Below are 14,841 nucleotides of genomic sequence, written 5' to 3'. Positions count from 1 at the left end.
TTTCTTCTTCACAATTCTATAAACCATATCTTATCTGACAAGTGTGCTTTGGAGGGCCTTGGCAAGGCAGCTGAGAGGAGTGAATACCTGTAGGTGGCACTCCACCGCTCTCAGTTACGCTCAAACAGACCATACGTGACACTAGCAGAATATTAGTGGGCTATGAATGGTTTAAAATCCTAGTGTCACATACAATAAACAAGCCTAAGGTATCATTTGCTCTTCACTTGTTCTGCAGCATGCAAAAAATGCCATACAGATGCATCGGAAATGTGAGTTTGAAATGGGAAAAAAATGGTGTCATTTCAAAACAGCCTTGACGACGGGTTTTTCCAAATTTCTCTAGAACCACCTCTTTTCACCAGACACATCCAGATTAAATCAGACAAACTGGATTAAATGTTAACGCTTTCGACAACAACCACATACACAGACTGGCAAACGTCTTAAGGAGTAATCACAGAAATGCATTCTGAAGGGTACAAGAAGGGCCAAACATTTGCTGCTGACTGTCGAGGGCCCATACGATTGGCTTTCCAACAGTGGTTGGTTATACTATTACAATGCTCATTATCTTTAAATAAGTGCACAACGTAGCCTGTGGAGAAACTGCTTAACCAAGACAATGTGCTCCATCTTCACCACGCATGTCTACAAACCAGCCGTCAGATTTGGGTTGCGATTGTCTTGCATCCAAAGATGATCCACTTTCCAAAAAAGGATATTCACAGGACAGCTTCACAATACCCTCCTAATACCAGATCTTTATACATACGTTGTCATTAAGTGAAGAAAAACACAATTTTAATCCACGCATGTCTGTAGTCCCGACAGGTTTTATATCTGACTGGGGACCCATTCTAAAGTGTTTCATTTCGGGGGAAATACAAGAGAAAACGCAAAAGCTGGATGAGTACAGCTGCTAAAAGGACAATTAGATCAGCAAACCGCTTGAACACTGAATGAAAACAATCAACCATGATTCCTGGCAAAATAGTGGGCATTAAACCATTCCAGAAAGCTGAGTGTCAGTTTGACCAATCACCTCAGTATTCGTCTCATGATCCACTGCCCAACCCAGAGCGCACACTTTTACACCTGACTTTTAAAAGTGATATAGTACAAAAATAACATGCAACTTTTGCTGAAACGTTTTTGCTACTTTTGTTGCGTATTAAAACCCACCATCTTCACAGTTGACTAACAGAAACCTTTCAATTAAGCAATGTACTTAATTTGCAAATTTGGCAGAATTCATACCTATTTATTTCTGAAATCTTCATTACGGTTTCAAAGCTATGAGACAATGATGGGAAAAATATGGATAATAGCTATTATATATCAACATACATGTATACATGTGCTTTCAATTAAATAAACAATAGCCAGGAGTGTGTGATCAAAATGTTAGTCACTGCCAAATCACTGCTTTTAACCCACCCTAGAACACTAAATAACACACAAGCACATACTGACTGGAAAGGACAAAATGATCACCAAAAAGATTTAAAAATGCTCTAATAAATTTAGTTGAGAAGACAGACTTGACATTAGAAATGCTGAGCTCATGTACACTTTTTCCCCCCCCCCACAGGTCCCGAAAAAAAGAGAGTAAGACCTAGATGAAATTCGTACAGATAAAATGATTTTTTTTACTCTGATCATAGTGGTCAGCATTGCCTGAACTGCAAGCAGTGAGTGAATCCTCTGTACCCAATAATCATGCCACGAGCGGACAAAGGCGTGTGCAGAGAGTTTCAAGCTTCAACTAGAACGGGCACAAGGGCTGATGCCACCATAGCCAAAGCTCTGCACCAATGCTTTTGACACGGTTTTGCAACCAGTTGGCGTAATGATAGGCACGTCTGTTGGACTTGGTATTGCTTGGACAGATTCAGGACGGAGAGACAGGAAGGGGCAGGGGGAGGAGGAGGAGGGGGGTGGGTGGGTGGTGGACGGGGGTCAGGGTGACAAGATTGGACCGGTTGAAGACTCACAAAACAAGGGAGAGGACGCCTTTGTTCTTAAGAGGCGCGAGGAGAGGACCCCACTCACGAGGGGCTGAGCAGAGTCAGTACCGGAACAGAACATCGAGGCCTTACCCTGCCGAGATCCAACATGTGTCCCTCTACCTGCAGAAAGATTCAGACCCAAGAGAAGGGGGCTGGAGCCCCTTGGCTCTCCAGCCCCTGCCATTAACACGAGGGAAAACATGACAACAACAACAAAAAATGGATAGATAACAGGTGAGACACAAATCAGAATAAGCAACACTGCCGGTTCTGTCGGGTCCCTCCTCTTCTCTCAGTCAACTTGTTCTTCGTCGGGGAGGGGGTGTGTGGGAGGGGGGGGGGGGGGGGGGGGAGGTTACATTGTTGATGTCGTCAATACAAGATGCAAGTAAGCAGTCCAGCTTAACACCTCTCCTCCGGCTTCCTTTCGTTTTTTGTCCCCCCGGTTCTCTCTACATGCCTGTCTCTTTCCACTCCTCCTGGTTGGGCCTAGAACTCGGCAAACTCCTTCCCGCACTTCTCCGTGAAGGAGACCCGGATCTCCTCTTCCTCGTAGTCGTCAAAGTTGCTGGTGTCGCCGGGCCCTTTGCACTTGGGAATAAAGGGGGCCTCCACCTGAAACAGGACATTTACATTGAGTCATTTAGCAGACGCTCTTATCCAGAGCGACTCACAGCGAGTACAGGGACATTTCCCCCCCCCCCCCCCCCATCTGAATCATCCTTTTCTCTAAACCAGCCACCCCTCCCCCCCCTTGACACATTCCCTCTAGGCGTGCGCCCCCCCCCACACACACACACACACTCTCTCTCTAAATCAGACGCTGGCCCTCCCGGGGCGAGGTCTGAATACGGCAGCGTGTGACGGGTGTCATGTCCGTCCTCTCACCTTTCTCTGGTAGATGGCGATCCAGTCGGTGGTGGCGAACCACTTGTGGCCCTTGATGTCGTTGACGCCGTTCCTCAGGTTCCCGAAGCGCTTGGTCAGGTCCACCTGGAGCAGGTTCCTCAGTAGGTCCTTCAGGTCGGAGCTGAAGTGGGAGGGGAAGCGCACCTGGGACACACACACACACACGTCATGTCACGGCTACTCCGTACAGGCATGGTGGAAGTGAAGCGTGAGGAATGTCTTCTACATGCCGAGTGTCCATCAGGGACAGGCAAATATAATGACAGAAATTTAATTTGGGTAAGTTCATTTCGATCTATGCTGTCGGCAATGTACATGGGTGGGAAAACGTTGCTCACTGTGAGACAGCTAATTTGTTGGTACCCCTCCACCAAAGAACGAAGAATGCACAATTTCCTCTGAAATAACATGAAACTGATTAAAAGTAATTCTGCTTCCACTCCATTGTTTAATACATATTTAATAGAAATCAGACTTTGCTGTAGTTATGTACAATATGATAGTTTCCCAACACAATATTGTATATAATATTGTATATAATAAAACAAACAAAAATGTCAGGGACAAAAATGATGGGACCCTCAACCTCAGATTTAGTTGCACAACCTTTCGAGGCAACCACTGCAAATCAAACATTTCCTGTAGCTCTCAATGTGTTGCCTCACAGATAGTTAGCCCGCTCTTCCTGAGTAAACTGGTCTAGCTGTCACAGGTTGGATGGGTGCTTTCTCTAGACTGCAAGTTCCGGCTCTTTCCGTAGCTCTTTCCAGGATTCCGAGCAGGACTCATAGACGGCCACTTCAGAACAGTCCTATGTTGGGTGCTTTCAGCTGTGTGATTTTGGGTCACTATCCAGTTGGAGGACCCATGACCTGCGACTGAGCTTTCTGACACGGGGCAGCACGTTTTGCTCCAGAATGCCTTGATAGGCTTGAGATTTCATTGTGCCATGCACAGATTCAAGGCACCTTGAGTACGGGGCAGCAAAGCAGCACTAAAACACAACCGAGCCTTCTCCATGTTTCACCTGTAGCTATGCTGGTCTTTTCTTTGAAAGCTTCAATTTTTCATCTGGGTCGATTTTCCTCTCGCGGCCGCGCCCAGGGCGGTTGGCCACAGTTCCACGGACCTTGGAACTTCTGAATATTTGCAATTATTGTGACAGGAACATCAAGATGGTCTTATAGCCTTTACCATGCTGGTCTATTATTTGCTTTCTGATCTCCTCAGACAACAGTCTCTTCTGCTCTCTGATCCGTGTTCAGTGTGGTGCAAAGAACTTAACCCAAATGGCACAGTGACTTTCCTCTGTTTAAACAGGCTGAATGACCGATTGCACGATTGGAGACAGGTGATACTAATTAAAGAAAGTGATTGGTTTGGAATATCACTATAATCCAATTATTTATTACATTTTTCGAAGGGGCACCAACAAAACGTGTCCAGGCCATTTGGGAGGATCTTTGTACAAACGAGCAATAATTCATCTCTTTCCAGAGCGTCTTTGCTTTATTGTGCGACACAGCCCACGTATGCACAAGGTACATGACGCCACCGTTTGTCATGTCGTCACTTTTCACGAGGAAGAACGCGTTACTTCAAGGGAGCTGCAGGGGTACCGACACATTGGAGCATGTCTGTATGTGAGTCACGTGCAACGCGGTAGATTGTATTAACTGCCGAGCTGTGGAGTCAAGCCCTCCAGAGGCCAGGCGAGGAGGCAGGGTTAACTGGGTTTCCAGCGCTGAGAGACCAAGGGGGTTTCAGATACACAGGCCGTGTAAGACAACTGCATTATCTGAGGGGGGAGCTGTTGAACGAGGACGTCGCCGTGCGGGGGTGGGTGGGTCCGCCGAAACTCACCTTCCCCGATACGATCTTCTCATAGATCTGGATGGGCTGGTCCGCAAAGAAGGGAGGGTAGCCGGCAGCCATCTCATAAATCAGCACCCCGAGAGCCCACCAGTCCACCGCTTTATTATAACCCTGAGAGAGAGAGAGAGAGAGAGAGAGAGAGAGAGAGAGAGAGAGAGAGAGAGAGAGGGAGAGAGGGAGAGAGGGAGAGAGGGAGAGAGGGAGAGAGGGAGAGAGGGAGAGAGGGAGAGAGAGAGAGGGAGAGAGGGAGAGAGAGAGAGGGAGAGAGGGAGAGGGAGAGGGAGAGAGAGGGAGAGGGAGAGAGAGAGAGGGGGGCAGTAGAGCGAGAGCGAAGCGAGAGATAGAGGGGAAAAGAGAGAGAGGTGGGGGTGAAAAACATCAAAAGGTAGAGAGATAGATACCCAGACAGACACAAAAGAGAGGCGGTGGGCCAAGGACAGAGGTCAAAATGTTTCCTGAGCCAAAGGCGCAACGAATCACTCACTGACACCGCGATGCGCCTCATAGAGGCTCTACGCGAGACCTCGTCACGGTGTGACTTCAGTCGCATGCCCTCCGCGCTGCCGGCGAGGGCTGCGATGCTGCAATGCCGTCATAGACGGCAGGCCAACGTCTAACTGCTCAGGTGTTCTGGCCCCCGAGGAGGGGCTTTGGTGCCGCACCGGGGCCTGGGTTGGGGGGCCTGAGGGGAGGAGGAGGGCCTGGGGGGGGGGGCAGCACACTCACTTTGCTCAGGATGATTTCCGGGGCCAGGTACTCCGGGGTGCCGCACAGCGTCCAGGTCCGGCCTTTCACACGCTTGGCGAAGCCGAAATCCGTCACCTGGAGCACGGAAGGAGACGCTTTGTGATCGTCATGCAGCGGTATCCACGCGCAAGCTCCGTGCGGGGAGCGGTCGTTGACCCAGCCTACTGGGGGTATAGGCCCCCCCCCCCCCCCAGGTAGGCAGACACGGAGGGGGGGGGGGGAGGGGGTGAAGCGCCTACCTGGATGTAGCCCTGCTGGTCAATCAGCAGATTCTCAGGCTTCAGGTCTCGGTAGATGAGGTCCAGCGAGTGCAGGTACTCGAACGTCAGCACGATCTGGGCGGCGTAGAAGCGGGCGTGCGGCTCGCTGCAAGAGAGAGAGAGAGAGAGAGAGAGGGCCGTGTCAGCAGGGCTCCCTACCCTGGCTTCAAGGCTGACCTTGCCTGCTGTGAAGCAGGGCCTCGAGGAAAGAGGCCCGGTGGACGTCACGGTGGTTCTGGACCGGGCTGGTGGGGGGGGGGGGGGAACGACACAGTGTCGGAGGGAGCAGGGGACTCACCTGAATCGGCCAATTCTCCTTAAATGGGAGAACATCTCGCCCCCGGGGACGTACTCCATGATCATATACAGGTTTGTGTTGTCCTGCAGAGAAGGGGAATGGACATCAGCTCCCCCCACTTCCTGCCAGCTCAGTGCCTCACACCCACACATCGAATACACGCACCCTTAACATATACCAGAAGGTTGCCGGATTGATTCCCCGCCGTGCCAAATGACGTTGTGTCCTTGGGCAAGGCACTTCACCCTTGCCTCGGGGGGAATGTCCCTGTACTTACTGCAGGTCGCTCTGGATAAGAGGGTCTACTAAATGACTCAATGTAAATGTATATGGTACCTTAAAGGAGTGCTCCAACCGCACCAGGAAAGGGAAGCTGACTGCTTGCAAGATGCGCTTCTCATTCAGCGTGTGTTCGATCTGCTTCAGTTTCACCACCTGTGGGAAATGAGACAGGGTACAGAAGATTGGTCTGGCAACAGAGACTGGAGGCAAAAGAGACTACCCCTAGCCCCCCCCCCCCCCCCCCGCCCCCAGAGCCCAACAGGCCATTTACCTTCTGTTTGTCAAGTATCTTCATAGCGAAATGCTGGCCTGAATCTTTGTGCTTGACCAGCATGACTCGACCGAACGAACCTGTGCCCAGAGTTTTCAGACGATCAAACTGGTCCAGAGCCGCAGTTTGCTAGAAAGGACAGATGGATGGATGGAGGGGGGGGGGGAAGAAAGAAAGAAAGAAAGAAAGAAAGAGAGAGAAAGAAAGAAAGAGAAAGAAAAGAGAGAGAAAGAGAGAGAAAGAGAGAGAAAGAGAGAGAAAGAGAGAGAAAGAGAGAGGTGATATAATCAGTTACACAAACACTTCTCAGAAACAATCAAACAAATGTAGTCAGGAAGTAAAAATAAAAACATATTTTTTTCAAGGTGGATAATTTATAGAGTTGAAAGGATTTATAGAATTTAAAAGGTGTGTGTGTGTGTGTGGGGAGGGGCTAGCCTGGCTGCCAGCCCAGCTTAGCCCCGCCCACAAAAAAAAATGGTAGGGAAGTTGGGTCTGGAGTAGCTCGGTTGCGGAAAAACTATACCTGAACAGGAGCTGTTCGGACCAATGAAATTGTCAGGGCGGGCTTTATACGATAATGGACAGATGATCAACAGTAACGTAATCAACCACGTCACCAAAGAACGCTTGGGTTGAATTTGTTTTCAACAAACAACATATTACGTTGCTCTGATTGGTTGAAGGTTTATCCAAAGAGGCATTTGTTTTTACGAATTCGGTTGAAACACGCCCCATACTCACAGCCCAACGGAGAGTTATCAGACTCATATTCTGACTAGAATTATGAGTATGACAACGTCAGGTTAGGGGGGGCACAAGAGGGCACATCTTTTAAGATCTGTTTCCACTAGTGCCCACCAGAGGGCACACATCCTCTCTCCAAAATAGAGCAGTATTTTTGATAATGGGCGGGAACATGCTGGGGTCGGCAAGCACTGATGTGTGAAAGTTATTAACACTCCTGTTGCCCTGCCTTCTCTTTTCTCTCACCTGGGCTGGGTTCTCCCATTTCTTGAGGAAATCTTCTTTGGCTTTGGCAAGAAACTCTTTCACTGGAACAGAAACAAATAAACAACAATTCATTAGGATCGGCTTAACTTTTATTTATCCATTTCTTTAAAATCGGTCCAGTTTTTAGTCACATCAAATTGGATCCGTCAGTGACCAGACATCCTGCTTGTTCCTTCTGTGCATCTAAATGTGTTTGTGTTTCTGTGTGTTGGAATGTGTCCATGGCTACAGGCTATCTGTTCTAATTTCCACTGTTGCTGAAGCAAAATCGACTGGGCTTGTTATTTAATACATCCTGCCCAAGCCATGATGGAACGAGAGCAGAGTCAGTCAATAGCGATGGTGTGTGTGTGTGTGTGTGTGTTTGTGACAAACAGTATGACTTGACAACCTCTCCCACATTCACACACAGACACACACACACACACACCCTTTTCTCTCCGTCGCTCGCAAACTGCCGTCCTCATCTGCCCAGAACCCCCTTCCGCAAAAAGCATGGCATGCAGAAGTTCACATATCTCCCGCTTATCTTTATTGGGCTAATCTCAGTACTCTGTAGGGACATGCAGACACCAGCCCTTCCTCATTCCTCTCTGCTGCTATATGTGCACTCGCACCGGCCACTGAGCAACTGTCGAGTCAAAAGGAGAAAGGCCAGAGAGCTGGGCCATCGACCGAGTCAGTGAGGAAACGACTGAGTCCTTCCCCCACCGACTTTAGCTAACCCTGACAAGTCGAAAGCGGGCGAGAGGTTTCGCGTAGGGACGCCGGCTTCTCCGCGAGGGTCCTAGGAAAGCATATCAAAACGCGCCGAGCCTCCACAGAAAGCAGCAGCAAAACAAGCCCATCCCTCTCCGGAGCTCCGACTGCAGGAGTGGAGGGCCAGAGAGCACAGCTGAGACCAAAGTTCACACAAACATGGCTCGGGGTCACGCTGCTCCCATGTCAGACTCGCAGGGGGAAAGACTGCAACCAGAACGACCACCAGGGAGACCACCATCATTCCCAAGAGGCCTAACTTCTCAGTCGAGTGAAACTCGGAGGCATGTTCTCCACAGAAAGGTGCCCCCCCCCCCCCCCATTCCAGCCATAGAATCAAGACTAGTCAGTGGGCTGGAATGCTGTCAACCGCAGCCCCCAATAGAAAAACCAACCAGACGCCCTTGAGGAATTTAATTTGATCTGGTGGAGGCCGTGTTTATGTTAGATCTGTGGGTGCCAGGCAGCCATGACTACCGTGTGTCGGGCGCTGACTCAACCGTCCCTCTCTAAGCCCCTGCTCCCCTCTTACCGTCTGGGAGGACTACGGCCACCTCTGCTGTTGTCCCCGGTTCTGCAGACCGCTGGCTGGACTCCCCGGAACGAGAGCTCGACTCCCCGGAACGAGAGCTCGACTCCCCGGAACGAGAGCTCGACTCCCCGGAACGAGAGCTCGACTCCCCGGCACGAGAGCTCGACTCCCCGGAACGAGAGCTCGACTCCCCGGAACGAGAGCTCGACTCCCCGGAACGAGAGCTCGACTCCCCGGAACGAGAGCTCGACTCCCCGGAACGAGAGCTCGACTCCCCGGAACGCGAGCTCGACTCCCCCGAACGCGAGCTCGACTCCCCTGAACGCGAGCTCGACTCCCCGGAACGAGAGCTCGACTCCCTCTTCCCAGCATGCTTCCTGGAGCTCTTCCGGTCACACATCCGCCCTACTGCGTTCCTCGTTCCTCACAGCAGCTGGCTCATTCCTCCTCTATGAAAGCTGCCTGGCTCCCAGATCCCCAGAAAGCATTTAAGCGCACCTTGTCCCCTCAGAGTCCTCTCTCTCTCTCTCTCTCTCTGAATAACTCCACTCCTGTGTTCCAGTCAGCCAGAAGTCCACTCAGCCCACAGCTGCCCTGCTCCTGCCCGCTGCTCTCTCCCCTCCCCCCCCGCCCCTCAGTCAGATCAATTGGACCTGTGGCCAGTTTGTATCAATATTTATTCTGCACAGAGTGCCCTCTCTCTGTTCCCCAACCCCCCTCCCTCCCTCTCACCCCCCACACACACACACACACACAAACAACTAGCCTGGTCACCGAGGGGAGGGGCATCACCACAGCGCGAACGCGCCAGGTGGCGTTTGTAAAGCCCAGAGAGGACTCTGAGTGGAGAAGTGAACCAGGACCCTCGGAGAGAGTCCTGCACGGCCGAGCCGAGCGCGGCTCGAGAGAGTCGCAAACAGACAAACGGGTGTCGCAAAGCACACACCGAAATCCACACCGAAAACCCATTCCCCACAGCGATCCCAACTACCGCGCAGGACGGTGGCAAATTGATCCTCCGAATCAATCCCACCTCTCCCCTGGGCCTGGCCGTCTCTCCCTCTCTCTCTCTCTCTCTCTCTCACTCTCTGACGTAAGAGCAGAGGGCGAGTTAGGGGCTCACTGACCGCGATTTAACTCTGCGGCCCGCCAAGCCGTATCCAGCTCACATCAGGCCTCATTTAGGAGCACGCAGCCCCCAGGCTATATGCATCAGAGCCAGTCAGAGCGCGAGTGAAGCTGCGCACACACACACACACACACACAAACACGGGACGACAAAAAATGTTGCGCGCGCGAGAGAGAATAGCGTAGACAGACGCGGACAAAAGCCCTGCAGACCAAGCAGTCACGGAGCTTGCACCGTAAACACTCTTGTCTGTAGGCTTGGCTTTCCGGCAGAAACCGCTGGTGGCGTGCGTCCACATCCTCTTCACCAGCCTCGGCGGCTTGGCTCGACGGGTTCCCCCGCCCGGGCCCCCGTCTCCTGGTCGGGCCTGCCTCTCCTGCCCCGGGGGGGGGGGGGGGGGGGGTTGTCAGGGAGTCTGCTCTGATCCACAGACAGCGGGGGTGGGGGCCTCGACCCAGGCCGCGCGGCGCGATACAGTTATGTCCCTGTTATTCAAGCCCGTCAGACAGAGCTGTGACCAGCGCGATGTGAACTACGCGGGATATTTATAGGACGCGGTGAAAACGGCACCTTCCCACCGCGCCACACCGTGAGAGCACAGCCGGAGGCCGTCGCGGATCGTCAACGTACCACGGTGAGGAGAACAACGCCAGGTCAAGGTGCTCGTCAGCCATGCGGCAGACACGTCGATATCAAGAGTTAGAGGGTACTCTAAAGATCAAAGTGAAGAGTCTCATAGGGGGGGGGGGGGGGGGGGGACCCTGCCAGAGAGAGAGAGACAGACTACTGTTTCCGTGGAGACAGACAAACGGCTTCCCTGGAACTCGGGCTTGACGCAGAAGACTCCAGGCAACGGCGCAAACAAAAGGAGCAGTACAGAAGGAGCTGTGTGTGTGTGTGTGTGGGTGTGTGTGCTGGATACACCACAGCGCGCCAAAATAATCACAAATCATATCTTCACTAGCCTAAAGGCATCTCCTCGGTCCACATCAGAGTCCACCACAGTACATCCCAACACACAAACACACACACGACTACCAGGAATGTACCTTGTTGTTACGAGTACTACGGCACCAGTTGGAAAAACTTGTGGGATTATGTCCCGACAATACAGTCGGACAAACAACTTCCTCACCCTGTCCACCCCACGCCCAGCTTGAACCTCGAGCCCCTATTGGGTTAGTCCATTCCTCCCCCCTCACCGGGGATCCAGGCTCCACCCACACCACCCCTGCCACAGTCCCAGCCAAATCACTCACTCCAGAAGTAGGCCTCTGGCTCCTCCTCTGGCCGACTGTCTCTGCCCTCTCCGCTGCCCATGTCTCCCAAACAGGGCCCTGCTCGCTGGAACAACCTCCCTGCCAGCCTCTGTAGAACAGACATCATATAGGACTGGAGTAGGTACGAGGACGGGACGTATAGCCAGGCCTTCCACCGTTAAGTCCCAGAGAACCTCGGCAAAAAGTAGGTCGCCCCCCCCCCCCCCCCCCCCTCCTGTCCTCGAAGGTGAGGAAGGCCACCGGGGGGAGAAAAAAAAAAAACGGCGGGAGCGTTTTCGGGCTGTCCGTCCTTCGGGCTGCGCGGCAGAGACTGGCTCGGTGTTGTGCGGAGGCCGGGACTGGACCTTCCCTGCTCCTCCGCTTCCTGCTGCAGCCCGTCCGCCCCAGCTCCTTCCTGTGGGCCTGCTCTCAGCTTTCCAGAACAACAGCGACTCTTCCCCCGCCCCGTGCCCAGACCGGCGAGAGGTGAGGATAGGAGAGATCGCCTTCCTCCCGGTGGGGCCACCTTAGCCTCCGGAGCTTTAACCCTCTATGTCCTTATCGTCGGAGCCAGAGCGGGCTGCCATGTTGTCCTCTCTCCGTGGCTGCTGGGTGGAAAATAGCGTTCCAGGCGCGGGCCTCTGGACCCCCGGTCTGCACCTGTCTCTGGGGATCAGGGCGGGCCTACAGTGATGAGGCTGATAAGGATGTGGAGCGTGGCATGTGAACAAACCTTGACGGGCCGGGCCGAGACCTTACTCTGCCACTGTTTTTAGCCACACGCTACACCGCCCCCTCCCCCCCACCCCTCAATTAGTTTGGCGCCATAAAAAAAAATAAAAAAGACAACAGAAAAAAAATAATAATAATAACTGTGCGTTGCTGCGAAGCGACAGGCTGAGCTCAGGTCTCGCGGCGGCAGGACCCAGAGGTTGAGACGGCCGGCAAACTGCAGGCCACTCTTTACACTTACACTCTACCATCAACAAGGAGCTGAGGCTCATTTAACAGAGGCCTGTTCAAACCCACACTCCTGCCAGAGCTTTGGTGTTATGCCTGCAAATGTGCAACCCTTTTCCATCTCACACCTGTTCAAGGAACAGCAGCACACGCAAAACACACACACACACACGGTGTAGACAAAACAAATTGTCTACAGAACTTGCACTTCACAATGAGTGAAGAAGATGGGACGTTTAGGCTTGAGAGCAACAGCAAGAGATTGGGAACCATAAAAGCAAGGGCGAAGATAGAATGGGTGATATAACAAGAGTTCAAAAAGATAGCTGGGAAGGGAGGTGTGACCCAGAGGGGAGCAGGGGAGGGCGAGCAGCGACCGTGTGTGTTCAAGACACACACAAAGTGCTCTTGTTCTCAATGCTGCTCATCACATGATATTCAAGAGACTCCTCAGCGTCAAGGTTCTGCCTGAAGAAGATCACACCGCATGCATCATATGACCCCGCCCCTGTGGCTTCTCAGGCCCCGGACAAAAACCCTTCTTCGTCCTTCTTCCACTGCTCTCATGAAGACTGTGGGACCCGAGGCTTTGTGACCAATGGTTTATGTTTACAAAAAGGATTCCTCTGGGTAACTTCCCTTATATAAACTGACTCCATTTGGAGGAAAAGGAAAAAAAAAAGGGTCTTTACTGAAAGTTTTACAAGCTGGGGCTGGGTTAGTGACTGGAATCTGCTCTACATTTTGCTTTTTATTTTTATTTTGACGGAATACTTAAATGTGGAACCATTTGAATAATTAGTATGAATACGTAAAATACATTAATATGAAAATATTTGAACTTTTAAATATATTTAATAATTATATAGTTATATGGTTTTTATAACTAGACAACTTTTTTAAAGACTTTCTGTCGTTGAAATACAGTACATAATTGAATAGAACCGTATAGGCATTCCGATGTGCAAGCCATTGGAGCCATCAACTTTCCAACTGTGCCTTCCTTGGCAGACATGGGCGTGTATGTTAGCTTGTATGGGCCACCATCACTCCTTCAAAACAAGCGTTCACACCTAACTGTCTATATAACAAGCTACAACACAAGACCTTTCATTAGCGAATAAAGCAGAGGATTTGGGAAACTACAATAGTGTATGCATTTTCATTAAGATCATTGACAACGGCCTGAGTCAGTGCACAATGCTGATGTGTAACATTTTTGGTTGCTAGCAAGACATTCTGCATAGTAGCCATGTCCTCGAGCTAAATAGGCATTTAAACCATTTCAATGCAAATCAGAAGCAGACATTAACGTCGGTCTACCACTAGCAGGCTGTTATGCCTGCAGGTATATAGGAAGCAAGAAAGGTAACTAGACTCACCACTCTCCATCTCGTTGCCCTTCTTGGCGGTGGGCGCGTTGCCCATGACTGCAGGCCAATGGGGAGTCTCTTAGTAAGCGTTTAACTGTAGTTTAATTAACGAATCGTCAACGTTTGGTCACTAGCTAATGTTTTCTATATCTAAGTGTATTGTAGCGAGCGGCACCTAGCTGACTGCTGCTACCATTCCGAGTCAACGGGTTGTATATCTTCCACCACTGTTCCTTTATCAAGGTTGGAAAAAACTCCGGGCCGTATCGAGAATGCTCGCTCAGCTGGCCAGCAAGCGTACCAACGCTGGCTAGCCAGAGACTTTGCTAGCTTCACAATATTCCTGTTGCTACTGTTGCTCAGCTTCCACTGCTCCAGTCCATCCAGAACGTCGAAACCGGTTCTTATTGCTTAGTTAGGCTAGCTGTCAAGCTGCTACCAGCTAGCTAGCTAGTAGTATCTAACGTTAGCTTCCTAGCTAGCTAACTATCTCTGTCTTGCAATAAGGCCCTGCCTTTCCAATTATCGCGAGTCAATAAACTAACAGATTTTTAGACAAGAACAAGAATTATACAATTTAATGTTATCCCCGTCGTTTCCACGCAGAATCCCAAGCCCGCTGATTTCTCAGGTTTGAAGACCGATCAGCTATGGTTTACATGCCAATATCAACAGTCCCCTCCATTAATCCTCAGACTAGCTACAGCGAGCAAAAAGGAACTCCTCCTGCCTCACACAGAGATCCAGCCCCTGCATATATCTCATTGGGCAATATCTTTTTGACAGACATTACTATACAACAGTTGATTGGACATATACTTAATTAGATTTTCAATGGCATATTATGATTTGTCTGAACGGCTTTGTCCCGCCTTCGTCAACCACCTAACCTATTTCATCTCGTACGATTTCACATGACTCCATGTTCAATTTGCAAAACAATAATTTCACATTAGTAAAAACAGTAACGCATCTATATCGTCTGATGTGCACACACAACATTTTATTTATTGAAGGACAGAGTCAATAGAAGATAAACTGTTCTTGCCGAACCATCCTGCTCCACAAATCTGTGATTGGCCATGTGACGTCAAACCTGTCTATTTTTAGTAACTTGAAAGCACGTGGAGATCCTACGTTCTCAGAATATCAAAAGTGTAT

The 14,841-nt window shown here is 50.7% G+C and overlaps 1 protein-coding gene across 4 annotated transcripts; it reads right to left on the bottom strand.

Moving 5' to 3' along the window:
• Window positions 1-2,364: 2,364 nt before the first annotated feature.
• Window positions 2,365-14,395, bottom strand: prkacaa (protein kinase, cAMP-dependent, catalytic, alpha, genome duplicate a). 4 transcript variants are annotated; one of them, XM_084677250.1, is made up of 10 exons: window positions 13,690-14,395; window positions 7,648-7,709; window positions 6,655-6,783; window positions 6,438-6,536; window positions 6,102-6,184; window positions 5,783-5,909; window positions 5,523-5,618; window positions 4,785-4,907; window positions 2,901-3,065; window positions 2,365-2,627 (listed from the first exon to the last, which is right to left on the bottom strand). In XM_084677250.1, exons 1-10 carry the CDS (start codon window positions 13,733-13,735, stop codon window positions 2,502-2,504), a joined length of 1,056 nt encoding a protein of 351 aa, XP_084533376.1. In that variant the 5' UTR covers window positions 13,736-14,395; the 3' UTR covers window positions 2,365-2,501. The 4 variants fall into 4 exon arrangements, with proteins under 4 accessions (XP_084533376.1, XP_084533373.1, XP_084533372.1 ...); XM_084677247.1 differs by lacking the exon at window positions 13,690-14,395 and adding an exon at window positions 11,348-11,543; XM_084677246.1 differs by lacking the exon at window positions 13,690-14,395 and adding an exon at window positions 8,960-9,540.
• Window positions 14,396-14,841: the final 446 nt, after the last annotated feature.

This window comes from Hypomesus nipponensis, chromosome 17 (assembly GCF_054491055.1).
Source record: "Hypomesus nipponensis isolate SF chromosome 17, ASM5449105v1, whole genome shotgun sequence".
NCBI lineage: Eukaryota > Metazoa > Chordata > Actinopteri > Osmeriformes > Osmeridae > Hypomesus > Hypomesus nipponensis.
The sequence above is the reverse complement of the archived record's forward strand: the minus strand, read 5'-3'. Positions and strand labels throughout refer to the sequence as shown.

Bases quoted from the DNA above. Each gene is read 5' to 3' on its own strand.
- prkacaa (XM_084677246.1), bottom strand. From the start codon at position 9,359: ATGTGTGACCGGAAGAGCTCCAGGAAGCATGCTGGGAAGAGGGAGTCG. The intron at 7,710-8,959 runs GTAAGAGGGGAG...TTTCTGTTCCAG, and splicing joins GGCCGTAGTCCTCCCAGACG to TGAAAGAGTTTCTTGCCAAA. The intron at 6,537-6,654 runs GTAAATGGCCTG...CATTTCCCACAG, and splicing joins AGATACTTGACAAACAGAAG to GTGGTGAAACTGAAGCAGAT.